General features: G+C 48.3%; 1 protein-coding gene across 1 annotated transcript; it reads right to left on the bottom strand.

Annotated features, from left to right (window-relative positions):
* Positions 1 to 4,804: 4,804 nt before the first annotated feature.
* LOC140720061 (C-type lectin domain family 7 member A-like) lies at positions 4,805 to 8,733 on the bottom strand. Its single transcript, XM_073034961.1, has 4 exons — positions 8,680 to 8,733; positions 6,119 to 6,261; positions 5,513 to 5,574; positions 4,805 to 5,040 (listed from the first exon to the last, which is right to left on the bottom strand). The coding sequence occupies exons 1-4, from the start codon at positions 8,699 to 8,701 to the stop codon at positions 4,872 to 4,874; spliced, it is 396 nt and encodes a 131-aa protein (XP_072891062.1). The 5' UTR covers positions 8,702 to 8,733; the 3' UTR covers positions 4,805 to 4,871.
* Positions 8,734 to 16,755: the final 8,022 nt, after the last annotated feature.

The following is a 16,755-nucleotide window of genomic DNA, read 5'->3' as shown; positions in this document are numbered from 1 at the left end:
TCCCTACATGGAGTTTTTCCTCCCGCGTGCCAAGGTCGCGACCTCTCCGATACGGTCCTCAGCAATCTCAAGTGGGACGGTGAGCGGGCAAAGTTCAGCACGGACTGGTGTCGCCAGAAATAGGAGGGTAATAGAGATGAACACGATGCTAAGGTGTTGGGGTGGGAATAAAGGCTGCAGATAGTTGGATCACTGGGGTCTCTTCCAAGGAATATGAGACCGGTGCATAAGCGAGCGTTTCTATCCAAACGAGTTTAATTGCCATTCAACCACACATCAGTAAACATGAATACAGCCAAACGCGTCAGCGCTACTCAGCATAAAGAAACGCAATGCCAACAATCACACGCGGCATAAAACACACATAATACTTCTGCGATGGAAAAATAGCAAGTACGCGGTGGATATCAGTATTTATACGATCACACCGTGTTAACTGTATATACATTTACAGGTACACACATTTTTGCACATCTGCTGAAGGCCACAACAGAGCTTGTCTTCTGCGGAGCGAGCACTGGGGGGCAGCACAGACTCCTGTCTGGAGACCGCACCACAACTCTCCGCGTTGAGCGGCTCCTTCATTTTCTCCGCCAGCGAGCAAAACTCTCAGTTGACACCTGAACCGAAGTAGAACTAATATCCCAGCGTGAGTTTCGCCATTAGAGAGGGGGAGTGGTGGGGTTTACAAATGGAGTAGGGTTTTGGAACAAGAATCCCATAACAGACAGTGGTGTGGTTGTTGTGACAGATGTTGTTCAGACCTCAGACAAAGCAAGGAAGCAAAAGAGTGAGCCTGCTGGGACTCATATTATGAGTTGCGTCCATTTCCATGCAGGAAGTATTGTACGAAAGGATGATGAACTCGGGCAGGGCCCAACGCCTGGAAGAATAATATTTTAGCCAACAGTGAGACTTAGTTGCAGGAAGGGCAGGACCGTTAGTTCAGCTTTCCCGGTATCTGCTGTTTTAGTCGAACTTGTACGGGGATAATTCAAGGGAAACGGGTGGTGGTTCTAGTTGTTGAATATTTTACGAAAAATGTCTGTTAGGACAGAATGGAGAACTCGTCCAGGTGAGGGTTTAAGGGTGGAGCTGAGGAATAAGAAAGGAATGAACTCGTTCATGGGGCAACAGTCCTGAGGGTTTAGAGGAACAAACCTATAAGAGGTCGCAGACTGTTGCATGAAACATATCGCTGTGATCTTGGATGATTTTAGCAGGTACTGACTGTGAGTCCCATACTGTGAAAGGACCAGTGGGATAGTTTGTCAAGTGTTTGGAAGAAAGTTGCCCGAATCAGTACGTATAAAGTCCCATCGAGGGAGTGCAATACTTGATCTCCTACTGCGGAATGGGACAAGGCAAGGGACAGAAGTTTGTGTAGGGGACCACTTTGCATCTAGTGATGGTGATGCCATTAGAGACAAGGTCATAATGGAAAAGGATAAGTGTGACATTGAGTTTAGTTTCCGAATTTGAGGAAGACCAGCTTTATTGGGGTCAGGAGTGATCTTCCAAGTGTGGATTCGGCCAGGCATTTCCGCTGTTCTTCGCAAGTTGGAGCCGGAGCACTGCTCAGCCTCAGTGTAGAGTGGAAAGGACCAGATCGTGAATCGATTGAAGCGTTGAAGGAGAGAGAGACTTCAGTGAACAAGATTGGGGTTCCGAGGAACTGACGGGCAAAGTAGATAGGATTTGGGACTGGGCTTGACGTTTCCTTGTTCCCTAATTGATTTCTGGTCGCCACGTTACAGGAAGAGTGTGTGTGCGTCTTTGGAGAGGATACAGAAGGGATTCACTAGGATGCTACCACGAATCGAGAGCACAATATGTAAGCAGAGGTCAGATTTTTTTTTGCTTCTTTGCTCTGGAGCGACGAAGGCTGAGGGGCGTCAGGTCAGAATGAGGAATGAGAAATGCATGACCATGCTCACGGGGCTACATTACAGGCCAGCCAACAGTCCAGTCGGATAGAGTTTGATGGTGTGATTGTGAAGGGAAGAACTGAAGCTAATGTCGGAACCGGGAGTGTGTGATTTGACGGGGAAGAGGGAGCTTCACTCTGTGTCTGTAACAGGCAAATTATACAGATTAATTAGGAGGAGGTGCTTGTTGTCTTGAGGCAAATCAGAGTAGATAAATCCCCCGAACCTGACAGGGTATTCCCTCGGACCTTGAGGGAGACGAGTATTGAAATTGCAGGGTCCCGGGCAGAAATATTTAAAATATCTCTAACCACGGGTCACGTGCCGGAGGATTGGAGGATGGCTCATGTAGTTCCGTTGTTTAAAAAAAGGCTCAAACAGTAAGCAGGGAAATTATAGGCCGGTAAGTTTAACATCGGTAGTAGGTAAATTATTGGAAGGAATACTAAGAGATAGGATCTATAAGTATTTGGATAGACAGGGACATATTAGAAACAGTCAGCATGGCTTTGTGCGTGGTAGGTCATGTTTAACCAATCTATTGGAGTTTTTGGAGGCAGTTATCCATGAAAGTAGATGAAGGGAAGGCAGTGGATGTTGTATACATGGACTTCAGTAAGGCCTTTGACAAGGTCCCGAATGGGAGGTTAGTTAGGAAGATTCAGTCGCTAGGTATACATGGAGAGGTAGTAAATTGGATTAGACATCGGTTCAATGGAAGAAGCCAGAGGGTGCTAGTGGAGGATTGCTACTCTGAGTGGAGGCCTTTGACTAGTGGTGTGCCACAGGGATCAGTGCTGGGTCCATTGTTATTTGTCATCTATATCAATGATCTGGATGATAATGTGGCAAATTGGATCAGCAAATTTGCTGATGATACAAATTTTGGAGGTGTCGTGGACTGTGAGGAAGTTTTTCAAAGCTTGCAGAGGGATTGATGCCAGTTAGAAGAGAGGGCTGAAAGATGACAGATGAAGTATAATGCTGAAAAGTGCGGGGTGTTACATTTTGGTAGGACTAATCAAAATAGGACATACATGGTAAATGGTAAGGCATCGAGGAATGCAGTAGAACAGAGTGATCTAGGAATAATGGTGCATAGTTCCCTGAAGGTGGAATCTCATGTGGATAGGGTGGTGAAGAAAACTTTTGGTATGCTTGCCTTTATAAATCAGAGCACTGAGAATAGCAGTTAGGATGTAATATTAAAATTGTACAAGGCATTTGGTGACGTTAAATTTGGAGTATTGCGTACAGTTCTGGTCACCAAATTATAGGAAGGATGCCAACAAAATAGAAAGAGTACACAGGAGATTTACTGAAATTTTCCTGAGTTTCAGCACCTAAGTTACAGAGAAAGGTTGAACAAGTTAGATTTTTACTCTTTGGAGCGTAGAAGGTTGAGGGGGGACTTCATAGAGGTATTTAAAATTATGAGGGGATTAGAAAGAGTTGACGTGGATAGGTTTTTTTTTCTATTGAGAGTAGGGAAGGTTCAAACAAGAAGACATGAGTTTAAAGTTTAGAGGCAAAATTTTAGGGGCAACACGAGGGGGAATTTCTATACTGACAGAGTGGTAGCTGTGTGGAACGCGCTTCCAGTACAAATAGTAGAGGCAGGTTCGATATTGTCATTTAAAAAAAAATGGATAGGTTTATGGACAGGAAAGAAATGGAGGGTTATGAGCTGAATGCAGTTCTGTGGGACTAGGTGGAAGTAAGCGTTCGGCACGGATTAGAAGGGCCGAGATGACCTGTTGCCCTGCTGTAATTGGTATATAGTTTTATGTTTATATCTCTCCTTACAAAACGTATTAGAGCGTTAGGGGTTTGAGGGGATGTGGTCTGTCATTGAAGACTCGTGAATTTCTCCGGATGTACTGTGGAGAGCGTTCTGACTTGTCGCATCGCCGCCTGGTGTGGAGGCTGCAACGCAGAGGGTCGCCAGAGGCTGCCGAGGGTTCTAGGCTCAGCCAACCCCATCACGGGCACAAACCTCCCCTCCATCGAGGACATGTTCAAGAAGGAATTTGTAGGGAAATCCACATCCATCAGCGAGGACCCCCTCCCGCCGGGAAATGCCCTGTGCTCATCGGTACCATCGGGGAGGGGGTACAGGCGCCTGTAAACTCAACAATTTACAAGCAGTTGCTTCCACTCCGCCGTCAGTTTGAACACTCCCTAAACACTTAAACACTCCCTCGGTATTAACCATTTTTTGCAATATTTATTAACTTCCCCTATTTGCGTTAATTTTACATCTTCGCACTGCACTGAAGTCACGTTGTAGTTGCAGGAAAGGTCGGTGAGGCCCCGCTTGGAGGGCGGTGTTCAGTTCTGCTCGCACTCCTGTAGGAAAGACGCCACTGAGATGGAAGGTGTGCAGAGGGAAATTTACGAGGATGTTTCCGGGTCTCGGGGGTCTGAGTTGTAGAGGGAAGGCAAGTAGGATGGGACTTTGTTCTTTGGAGCGTAGGTGTAAAGCCAGGGGAGGCACAGATAGGGTGAATGTGCACAGTCTTTTCCCCCTGGGTTGGGGTATCGAAAGCACGTATGCACAGAATTGAGGTGAGAGTGGGTGGAGAAAACGGTGAGGAGAGGCAGGGAATGCTGTAAGAGAGAGAGGGAGAGAGTGAGAGAGATGTGGAGAAGCGGAATTTGGTTAGAAGGGCAGAGTGAGAAGAGGAGTGAGTAGGAAGGAGGAGTAAATGGAGGGATTGGGGTAGTTCTTAGCAGGGAGGGGAGAAGAGTGGTCTAGGTGGGGAGAGGGAGAGTAGGGGAGAATGGGGATGCGAGTAGAGGAGGAGACTGGGGTAGGAAGGAGGGGAAGAGAGGGTGGGTGTGGATGAAAGGCTGGGGGATGAGGGTGAGGTAGATTGAATGCGGAGAAGTGGGGTGAAGTCATTTGATTGAAGTCGGCCCCACAGGGTGTTGACAGAGAACTCAGATCTCTTCAGGAACATCCGGGTAAAAAGGTGCCGACTTCTCGCAGATGAATCTGAAACTACGTTTGCAACTGTAACTGGAAATGTAACTCCATTCTTGCGATTCGCACTTACGGCAGGTGGGCGATCCATAGTTCAACTCGTACAGAAGATCAGAGGCCACATTCCTATCAAAGAGGTTTAGACAATTTTAACAGAGACAAACAGATCCAGCAGACAACCGGAGACCGTCGCCAAACTAATCCCACGAATCTGCCCTCTCCCCGCATCCCCTTGTCAGCCTCTAAACTTATCCTATGACACCGCGCAAACCCGACAGCCCCGGGTCCATCGCCGTACGAATCCCATTACACCGCTCTCCCCTACAATCCCGAATCAGCTCCCAAATTAAACCCATAGCATCACCCTCTCCCGACAACCCTGAGTCAGTCAACAAACTAATCCCACTGTCTCACTCTCCCCACAACCCTGAGTCTTTCTCCAAACTGATATCACTGACTCACTCTCTCCCCACAGATCTGTGTCAGAACTCAAACTAATCCCACTGCCCGACTCTCTCCCCACGACCTCGTTTCAGTCTCCAAACTAATCCCACTGACCCACTCCCACACCACAGAGCTGCAATAGTCCAAACCTCACCTGTCGGCGCATTTTCCAATCCAGTATGATACGTATCGATAGACAACACTGGAAACAAACTTCTGTGAAATTAAATCCCTTCAGTTAATGTTTAGAACCAGACTCTCTAAATGCATATCCATGTGAAGGTGCGGTACAGAGAGGGAATCAAACAGTGTCTGAGCTCCGGAGTGTGGAGTGAGCTTGACTCTGTGTCTGACCCCGTGAGTGTGTGATGGGACGGCTGGAGGGATCTTCACTCTGTGTCTAATCCCGGGCGATGTGTTATGGGACGGTGTGGAGGGAGCTTCACTCTGTGTCTGAACCCGGGAGTGTGAGATGGGACGGTGTGGAGGGAGCTTCACTCTGTGTCTGAACCCGGGAGTGTGAGATGGGACGGTATTGAGGGGTTTTCACGGTGCCAAACCCTGGGAGTGTGTAATGGTACAGGTGGAGGGAGATTCACTCTGTGTCTTACCCCAGGAGTTTGTGATGAGACGTTGTGGAAAGAGCTTCACACTGTCTCAAATCAGGAGTGTGTGGTGGGACATTGTGGAGGGAGTTTCACTGTGTGTCTCACCCCGGGAGTTATTGATTATTAATATCTCGTCTCACGGTAAGACATACCTTTTCCTCGTCTGAATCTATTTCGAGGAGCCTCGAATCGTGTTCTGAACAATGTCCCATCGCTCCATCATAAGATTTTAAGATCTCGGATATGAAATAACACCGGTCCTTTTTTTTGATCCAGTTATAGGGACACGTTGTCTCTGCAACGCAAGAACAAGACACCGTGAATCTCCCTCCAGAAATCCCGTTGCATCAACAGGGATCATAAAAAGTTAAACTCCCTCCATACCATCCCATCACACACTCCCGGGGTCAGACACAGAGTGTATCTCCTTCCACACCATCCCATCACACATTCCCGGGATGGATGTGAAGTTTTCTCCACACCGAACCATCACAGGCTTCTGGTATCAGACTCAGAACGAAGCTCACACCACACAGTCACATCTCTCATTCTAGCAGTCAGAGAGAGAAGCCCACCTCTTCTGTCTGACTCTGTTCACACAGTCAGTGTTAGACGCAGAGTGATGTTATACAGTACCCGTCCGGACGCACACGCACTCCGGGGATCAGACGGTTGGTGTCGCTGTTTCCTCACCCTCCCTTCACACTTTCCAGGGTCGGACACAGAACGGAACTCCCTCGAATTCTCCAACTTCCGGTAATTCTCTCCCCCTCCTTTCCACCATCCCAGTTTCACTCTGCCTCCTCCTCCAGATGCCTATCACTTCCCTCATGGTTCCAATTGCTTCTACTTCCCATAGTGTTTTTCCCTTACACTCCTTCTTCACCTTTCCTGCCTATCCCCTCGCTGCTTCCCCTACCCCGCCCCTTGATCTTTCCACTTACTGGTTTTCACCTGGCACTTACAAGCCTTCTCCTTCCCACCCTCCCCCACGTTCTGTGTAGGTCCCGTGAACAAGTCCCCCCCCCCCCACCCTTCAGTCCTGACGAAGGTTCTAGGCAATCCAACGTTTTCTGCTCGACCTGCTGAGTTCCTCAAGAGTGTTGTGCGTGTTCATTTGACCCCAGCATCTGCAGAGTATTTTGTGTTGAAGCTTCCTCCACACCGTCCTAACACACACTCCCGGGGTCAGACACTAGATGTCGCTCCTTCCATACCGACCCATCACACTTTCCGCGGTCAGACACTGAGGAAATCTCCTTCCACACCGTCTGATAACACACTCCCGGGGTCAGACACTAGATGTCGCTCCTTCCATACCGAACCATCACACTTTCCGCGGTCTGACACTGAGGAAATCTCCTTCCACACCATCTGATAACACACTCCCGGGGTCAGACACTAGATGTCGCTCCTTCCACACAGTCCCATCACACACTACCGGTGTCAGACACAGAGTCAATCTCCCTCCACACCGTACGATCACACGCTCCCGGGGTCAGACACAGAGTGAATCTCCCTCCACACCGTCCGATCACACACACCCGGGGTCAGGCACAGAGTTAATCTCCTTCCGCACAGTCCCATCACAGACTATCGGGGTAAGTGATGGAGTAAACTCTCCACCTCCTCCCTCTCCGTCTCTCACCCCATATTATATGGAGCAGTTGAAACGGGGGCTGTCGCCTCACCTCTTCTTCTGGTAAGGTATTGGCAAATCTGATCTTTGTTTTCGGTGATGTTTCTGTACGTCATTTCGAGCTGATTGAACTGATGACGGAGATCGCTCTGCGTTCGATTCAGCTCCGAAAGATCCGAGTCGAGGGTAGCAATGTTGTTTTCGAGGATAGTGAGGTTGTTGTTGAGGGCGGAAAGTTTCTTCAGACAGTTTCTCTGTGAGAGATCCAGGCTTGTGTTCTCGGATGTCCTGGATTTAAGGGTTGAGTTCAACTTGTAGACTTGCTGTTGATATTGGCACTTGGTCCTGTTTATCTCCTGATGTTGTTCCCAAAGTCTCCGGTAGTTTCGGTCGGAAGTGATCAGAGACTGACGAGTCTGTGATACTGAGAGTGATAGCAAGTGGTATGTCAGTGACACGGTGTGAGGTGTGTCGGTGTCAGATGAGAGGAGTGTCTGTGTCACAGTGAGAAGTCTGTCTGTGACGAGGTCTGAGGAGTGTCGATGTCACGGTGTGTGGAGTGTCGGTGTCGCACTGAGTTGCGTGTCTATGTAATAGTGGGTGTGCCTGTGTCACAGTGAGGAGTGTGTGGGTTTCACAGTGAGGAGTGTGTGGGTTTCACAGTGATCTTCCTGTTTGTATACGTCGGTGACACAGTGAGGGGAGTATCGGTGTCACGATGTGGAGAGTGTCAGCGTCACGGTGTTGGGAGTGTCAATGTCGCAGTGATGGGTGTGTTAGTATCACGGAGAGGGCATTGTCGATGTCACGGAGAAGGGTGTGTAGCTCCCACGGTGAAGGCTGTGTCAGTGTCACGGTGAGTGTACCCTCGTGCACGGTGTGAGGTACTGTCATAATAATGGTAACGGTCTTCTCTATGCTATGTTGAAGGTAACGTCTGTGTCACGGTTGGGAACGTGTTGCTGTCACTGTGAGGGGCGTTTCGCCGACAGGGTGAGGGGCATGTTGGTGATCACGTTTCATTACACACTGTTAGTTTACGGCCGGACTCCACCCGGATCCCGTTCCACTCACCATAGATCGAGAGCCCGGCCATTATCGCGACGAGGGCGATCGTAACTAGGCAGAGTAGGCAGATCTTACGGTCCCGTCTATTTCCAATGTTCTGTTTCGGCTCCTGTTTCTGCGCACCTGTAGAGAGCCCATTCAGCGTGTGTGTGAATTCAGCCGTGACCCCCACTGGAAATCCCTCCCTCCCACCCTCCGCTACAGGGAAGCGACCCAGGTGTCCCACCTCTCGTTGTAACACATACCATTGAATCCCGACAGAGTCCTGTTAATCCCCTCCGGAGCCTCCCCAACGCCCTGACATCCTTCCGATAATAGGGTGACCAGAACTGTATACAATATGCCTGATTCAGCCTAACCAGTGATTTTTTATAAAGTTGCAACGTAACTCCCTGATATTTGTACTAAATGCCCCGACTAACAAGGCAAGAAGACAGAATGTAGAACAATACAGCGCAGTACAGGCCCTTCGGTCCACAATGCTGTGCCGACCCTTAAACACTGCCTCCCATGTAACCCGACACATTAAATTCCTCCATATATCTGTCTAGTAGTCTCTTAAATTTCACTAGTGTATCTGCCTCTGACTCAGGCAGTGCATTCCACGCAACAGCCACTCTCTGAGTAAAAAACCTTCCTCTAATATCCCCCTTGAACTTCCCACCCCTTACCTAAAAGCCATGTCCTCTTATATTGTGCAGTGGTTCCCTGGGGAAGAGGCGCTGGCTGTCCACTCTATCTATTCTTGTCAATATCTTGTATCCTCTATCATTTATCCTCACATCTTCCTTGCTTCCGGAGAGTAAAGCCCTAGCTCCCTTAATCTCTGATCGTAATGCACACTCCCTAAACTAGGCAGCATCCTGGTAAGTGTCCTCTGTACCCTTTCCGATGCTTCCACATCCTTCCTAAAGTGAGGCGACCAGAACTGCACACAGTACTCAAAGTTTGGCCTAAAATGTCATGGGCCTTCTTAACTTTCCCACAAAACTGTGCAGGCATGTTCAGCGAGCTATGACCATGCATCCGAAGATCCTCTGCCCATCTAAAGTAAAGACATGATCGGCACAGCATTGTAGGCTGAAGGGTCTGTTTTGTGCTGTAGGTTCTCTATGTTGATGGCTGATCCAGTATACAATTGGCTCGGCGATAGGAAACAAGGTTTAGGGTTGCAGTCCGTTTCTCAGACTGGAAGCCCGTCACTAGCGGTTTTCACGGGTGGTTGGTTGTGGGACTATTGATCTTTGTCAACTATATCGACCATTTATTGCAGATTAAACAGTACGCGGTGTTTCAAGCAGTGGAGGCATTTATCCCTTCTCGATTAGCCGGAGAAGTTGGCCGAGCAGGAGCACATACATTTTATGTTGAGCTCTTGCATTTCAGGACAAACAGCAGGGTAGGACTTACACGGTCAACGGGAAATGTTAAAGAACGGAGGGCTACAAGTACAAGGTTCACTGAAACTGAAGTCACAGGTAGACAGAGACCGTGGAGAACATTGTTGAACCGAGGGACCCAGGGGTACAGGTCCCCAGTTCCTGGAAAGTGGAGTCATAGGTAGACAGGGACCCTAGGGAGTGTTGTAGAACAGAGGGACTCAAGGATACAGGTACATGGGTCTCTGAAAGTGGAGACATAGGTTGACGGCGATAAAGAAGACACACTTGGAGTAGAGTGTTCCGGTCCGTCGTCGTCCTCTGGATAAAATGCCACTGAGCTGGAGACAGTGCAGAGGAGATTTACGAACATTCAGGGACTCGAGTGATTGCGCTATGGAAATCAGTCAGGCAGTTTGAGACTATATGCCTGGGTGCGCAGAGGTGACCTTACAGATTTGTATAAAGCCGCATGGGGCATAGACAAAGTGAACGCACAGAGTCATTTTTCTCTAGGCTTGGATAACCGAGGACCAAAGCGCTCAGGTATAAGGTGATAGCAGTAGGTGATGCAACTGGGGAGAAGAGTGAGAACATTTTTTTTTTACCCAGACAGTGGTCAGTCTGTGGGACGAGCTGCCAGAGGAAGTGTTTGAAGCAGATGCATTAGAACTTGAAAACTTTTGGGTAAAGCACGGGACCCCTTCAGAGTGATGTCATTATTGTGAACTCTGACCTGTCTGTGCAGCCACTGACACTTCGGCGGGTTCCGAGGCAATGGGAGGATCTTCATAATCATCGATGTGAAGTTCGTCTTTCGGTAGTTTCAGCACTGAGTAGGTGGAGTTCAGACCGTCTGATAGAGAATGAGAGAGAGAAGGAGAAATAGAAGGAGGAGAGGCCGGTAGAGAATGAACGTTGTCTATCGGCGACGGTTATTTCCAAAGGGAGCTCTGAGAGTGTTAGTCCATTGTACGTGGCCTGTCAGTGGCTATAACCGGAGCACCAGTTGTGAGTTGGACAGCAGGGAAGGTTCCGGCATAGAAGGGAGACACTGTCCTAGCGGAGCGGTCATCAAAGGAGCGGTTATCAAAGGAGTGATCTGAGACAGAGTAGTCGGGCTTTGGCTGCTTAGGGACCTGGTTAAGGAACTGGAGATGCAGCCTGATGACATTCTAATGGTCATGGAAAGTGAGGAGGTGATAGAGAGGAGCTATAGGGAAGTAGTCACACCAGGGCTTGGGAACCAGATAAGTGGGCAACAGTCAGGAGAGGGAAGAGCAGGAGTCAGACACTAGAGAGAACCCCAGTGGCTGTCCCTCTTAACAATAAGTACCCCTGTTTGAGCACTGTTGGGAGGGGGAGTGGTTGGTAACGGCATACCTATGGGATGCAACTATGGCCGCGCGTCTGGCATAGGGGCTGGCCCTATGGCTCAGAAGGGTAGGGGGTTCAGACAGGCGACTCTGTGGACAATGGAAAGAAACGCGAATGGTAGCTTGCCTCCCAGGTGCCAGCTCGTGTGTAATGAAGTAGTAGAGACAGGTTCGGTATTGTCATTTAAAGGAAAATTGGATAGCTATATGGACAGGAAATGAATGGAGCGTTATGGGCTGAGTACAGGTCGGTGACAATAGGTGAGAGTAAGCGTTCGGCGCGGACTAGAAGGGCAGAGATGGCTTGTTTCCGCGCTGTAATTGTTATATGGTTATACGGTTATACAGATTCACTTCAGGTCCTCAACACGTTCCACAACACCACCGTATCATCTGCAAACGTACCAAACCACTCATCTGAACTGTCATCCGGGTCATTCCCACACATCACAGACAGGAGAGGTGCCAGTTACATCCAGAGATACCGATCACTTCATGTTGTGGAGCAACGTAAATCAATCACAGAATGCAGAATGACGGGTCACAGTTACAGAGAATGTGCAGTGCAGGCAGAGAATAAGCTGCAACGGCGAAGGGGAAGCAGATTGCGAGGTCAAGAGTACACTTTGCATGGTAGAGGACGGATCAATAGTCTGATAACTCTGGGGTAGAAGCTGTCCTTGAGCCCACAGAGACATGCCTTCGCATCTTCCCTCCGATAGTAAGGTGCAGAAGACAGAATGGCCGGCGTGGCTGGAGGTGGTTCTGTGATGCTGCTGGCTGCTTCATCGAGGCACCAGGAACTGTGGACGGGGTTCATGGAAGGGACGCTGGTTTCCGAGATAGGCTCAGCTCTTTTCACAACGCTCAGCACGTTCTTGCGGTCACGGGTGAAGCGGTTTCAACATTTTGAGTGAGGAACAACGCTCAGCAGTCACTTGTGGTCACGAGTGAAGCAGTTTCTATATTGTGAGTGAGGAACCAGGGCGGTTCATGAGAACAGGGAAGTAGACTGAATGAATAGGGAATTCTATAACGCATTTAACGTTTCCAGCTGGTGGGCTACTCTGTAAAATGGTGGGGGGCATAGCGAAATCTGCCTGACTGATTTCTGCTCATGGGCAGAGATAATGTATGTTGACTGTCAAGTTCTCAGATTGTTTATCCCACTGGAAGATGGATGGAAGGGACATCGGGAGGGACGGAGAAGCAATGGAGCGGTTAGACAGGGAGGGCGAGGGGAAGATATGGAGTGTGGAAGATAGTGGGGGAAGGGAGGTACTAGATTGCGTGAGACCTAGGGAGAGTTGTCGGATAATTTGACAGGGAGGACAGAACAAGCACGGGTAGTGGGTGTATCCTACGTAGAGTTGAAAAGGGCTATGGATAAATGTTCAGATAGTAGACCGCTCTGGAGGATCATGTGGAACCAAAGGAGATCGGTCTCACTAATTTGAGGACTGATCCAGTCAGGTTGGTAGATGTAATATACACAGATTTAACAAGGTCCCAGATGAAAGCTGGTGTACGACAAAGGGAGGGATGGCTGACAGGATATAAAATTGGCTCGGCGGTGGGAGCAAAGTTTGAGGGTTGAAGCTCGTTTCTCAGACTGAAAGCCGGTCACTAGACAAGTTTGCCAAAATGTCGCTAGTGGGACCAAGGATCTTTGTCAATTATGTAAACCATTTGGAACAGATTACACAATGCGCGATTGATAAGCTTGCTGATTGCTAGAATGGTTCGGGAGTGTTTAAACTAATTTGCAAGGGGGATGGGACCCGGAGCGATAGAGCAGTGAAAGAAGTGCATGGAGTAAAGCCAGCTCTAACATATAGAGAGGCTTTGAGGAAAGAGAAGCAGAATAAAGGGTGTAAAGGTAGTAAGGTAGAAGGGCTAAAGTGTGTGTAAGAATGCAAGAAGCATCAGGAACAAAGGTGATGACCTGACCGCTTGGATACATACATGGGATTATGATGTAGTGGTCATTACAGAGACATGGCTGGCACCAGGGCAGGAATGGATTCTCAATATTCCGGGATTTCAGTTCCTTAAAAAGGGTGGGGGATGTGGAGGAGGGGTGGCATTACTGGTCATGGATACTATTACTGCTACAGAAAAGGGTGGGTAATATAGCAGGATCCTCTTTTGAGTCAGTATGGGTGGACGTCAGGAATAGGAAGGGAGCAGTTACTCTCCTGGGGAGTTCTATAGGCCCCCTGTTGGCAGCAGAGATACCGAGGAGCAGATTGAGAGGCAGATCTTGGAAAGGTGCAAATATAACAGGGTTGTTATAATGGTTGACTTTAACTTCCCTAATATTGATTGGCACTTGATTAGTTCCAAGGGTTTAAATGGCGCAGAGTTTGTTAAGTGCGTCCAGGATGGATTCCTCTCACAGTCTGTTGACAGGCCGACTAGGGGGAACGCCATACCAGATCTGGTATTAAGTAACAAACCGGGTCGTCATAGATCTGTCAGTGGGTGAGCATCTGGGGGACAGTGATCACCTCTCCCTGACCTTTAACATTATCGTTGGAAAAGGAAATAATCAAAGAGAACAGGAAAATGTTTAATTGGGGAAGGGCAAATAATGAGGCTATAAGGCTAGAACTTGCGGATGTGAACTGCGATGAGGTTTTCGCAGGAAAATGTACTATGGACATGTGGTCGATGCTAAAGGATCTCTTGCAGGATGTTAGGGATAAATGTGTCCAGGTGAGGAAGATAAAGAATGGTAGGGTGAAGGAACCATGGGTGACAAGTGAGGTAGAAAATCTAGTCAGGTGGAAGACAGCATACATGAGGCTTAGGACGCAAGGTTCAGATGGATCTATTGATGAATATATGGTAGCAAGATAGCAGTTTAAGAAGGAGCTGAGAAGAGCAAGAAGAGGGCAGGAGAAGACCTTGGCGAGTAGGGTAAAGGAAAACTCCAGGCATTTTTCAATATGTGACGAACAAGTGGATGACAGGAGTGAAGGTAGGACCCATTAGAGATAAAAGTGGGAAGATGTGGCTGGAGGCTGTGGAAGTGAACGAGGTCCTCAATGAATACTTCCATTCGGTATTCAGCAATGAGAGGGAACTTGATGACTGTGAGGGCAATATGAGTGAGGTTGATGTTCTGGAGCATGTTGCCATTAAGGGAGAAGAGTTGTTGGAGTTGTTAAAATATATTAGTATGGATAAGTCCCCGGGGTCTGACGGAATATTCCCCAGGCTGCTCCACGAGGCGAGGGAAGAGATTGCTGAGACTCTGGCTAGGTTAATTGTGTCCTCTTTGTCCACAGGATTGGTACTGGACATGTTGGATGGAGGCGAATGTTGTCCCCTTGTTCAAAAAAGATAGTAGGTATAGCCCGGGTAATTATAGACCAGTGAGTCTTACGTCTGTGGTGGGAAGGCTGTTGGAAAAGATTCTTAGAGATAGAATCTATGGGCACTTAGAGAATCATGGTCTGATCAGGGACAGTCGGCATGGTTTTGTGAAGGCCAGATCGTCTCTAACAAGCCTGATAGAGTTCTTTGAGGAGGTGACCAGGCATATAGAAGAGGGTTGTGCAGTGGATGTGATCTACATGGATTTTAGTAAGGCATTTTACAAGGTTCCGCACGGTAGACTTATTCACAAATTCAGAAGGCATGCGATCCAGGGAATGTTGGCCATGTAGATTCAGAATCCGCTTGTCTGTAGAAGGCAGAGGGTCGTGGAGGAGGGACTAGTGGTGTACCAGAAGGATCCGTTCTGGTAGCTGTACTTTTCGTGATTTTTATTAACGACCTGTATGTGGTGGTAGAAGAGTGGTTTGGCAAGTTTGCAGACGGCACAAAGCTAGGTGGTGTTGTAGATAGTGTAGAGGATTGTCGAAGATTGCAAAGAGACATTGATAGGATACAGAAGTGGGCTGAGAAATGGAAGATGGATTTCAACCCCGGAGAATTATGAGGTGGTACACTTTGGAAGGACAAACTCCAAGTCAGAGTACAAATTCATTGGCAGGATACTTGGTAGCGTGGAGGAGCAGAGGGATCTGGTGTTGCATGTCAACTGATCCCTGAATGTTGCCTCACAGGTAGATAGGGTAGTTAAGAAAGCTTATGGGGTGTTAGCTTTCATAAGTCGAGAGATAGAGTTTAAGAGTCACGGGGTAATGATTGATCTCTATAAAACTCTGGTTAGGCCACACTTGGAACACTGTGTCCAGTTCTGGTCGATTCAGTATAGGAAAGATGTGGAAGCATTGGAAAGGGTACAGAGGGGACTTACCAGGGTGCTGCCTGGTGTAGATACTGTGGATTATGATAAGAGATTAAGGGAGCTAGGGCTTTGCACTTTGGAGAGAAGGAAGATGAGAGGAGACATGATAGAGGTGTACAAGATATTCAGAGGAATAGACAGAGTGGACAGCCATCGTCTCGTCCCCAGGGCACCACTGCTCAGTACAAGAGGACATGGCTTTAAGGTGTAAAGGGGGTTTCTTCATTTTCTTTGTTACTGCGTGTGTTAATCAAAATGACTACTTTGTTTGTTAAAAGTAGGAATGTTTCTTTTTTGCGAGAGCGTGCTGGAAGCTTGTTTGCGTTAAAATTTACTGATAAGTTGAATTGTATTCCTTTGTAAACCAATTGGGATTAATGTTGTTCTTTCTGGTGAGTCTGTAAGCTATTGTTGGCGGGCAATTTGGGGTGATCGGCGCGAGGGGGTGAGAGAGAGAGGACGCGATGCTGTAAACTGGGCGACGAACAGACCCCAAGCGGGGTGTCGGAGGCCAGGAGGTACGCCGAGGAGAGGAGACGAAGATAGATGTGCTTGGTTGACCACTTCGGGTGGTCCTGAGCTGCGAGTCGAGGAGTTCGGAGGGGATCGAATGGTGGCCAGAAGACTTCCGTAATTGAGCTCCAACGGTTGTGCACGAAGGGGTTTGGACTTTGATAAGTTTGGCACCTTTTGTTTATTTTCATTTCCTTCTTATACACTGTATCGTTATTAATCACTTAGTTATAGTAATCTTTATAAATTTAATCGCATATCGTGTACTTTTTGGTTTTTTTTGGGCGAGGCGGGGACATCACACAGCATCCACACCAGCTGATTACCCAGTATGGAGGGGCCGAATGCTGCTCCCCCTAGACGAGACCGAGCTGAGCGAGCTTGAGGCGGCCCAGCGGGTTACAAAGGTAAAGGGAGGGAAGTTCAAGGGGGTTATTAGAGGAAGGTTTTTCACTCAGAGAGTGGTTGTTGCCTGGAATGCACTGCCCGAGTTAGTGGTGGAGGCAGATACACTAGCGAAGCTTAAGAGACTACTGGACAGATATATGGAGGA

This window comes from Hemitrygon akajei, unplaced genomic scaffold (assembly GCF_048418815.1).
Source record: "Hemitrygon akajei unplaced genomic scaffold, sHemAka1.3 Scf000035, whole genome shotgun sequence".
Classification (NCBI taxonomy): domain Eukaryota; kingdom Metazoa; phylum Chordata; class Chondrichthyes; order Myliobatiformes; family Dasyatidae; genus Hemitrygon; species Hemitrygon akajei.
This window is presented reverse-complemented; position numbering and strand designations above follow the sequence as displayed.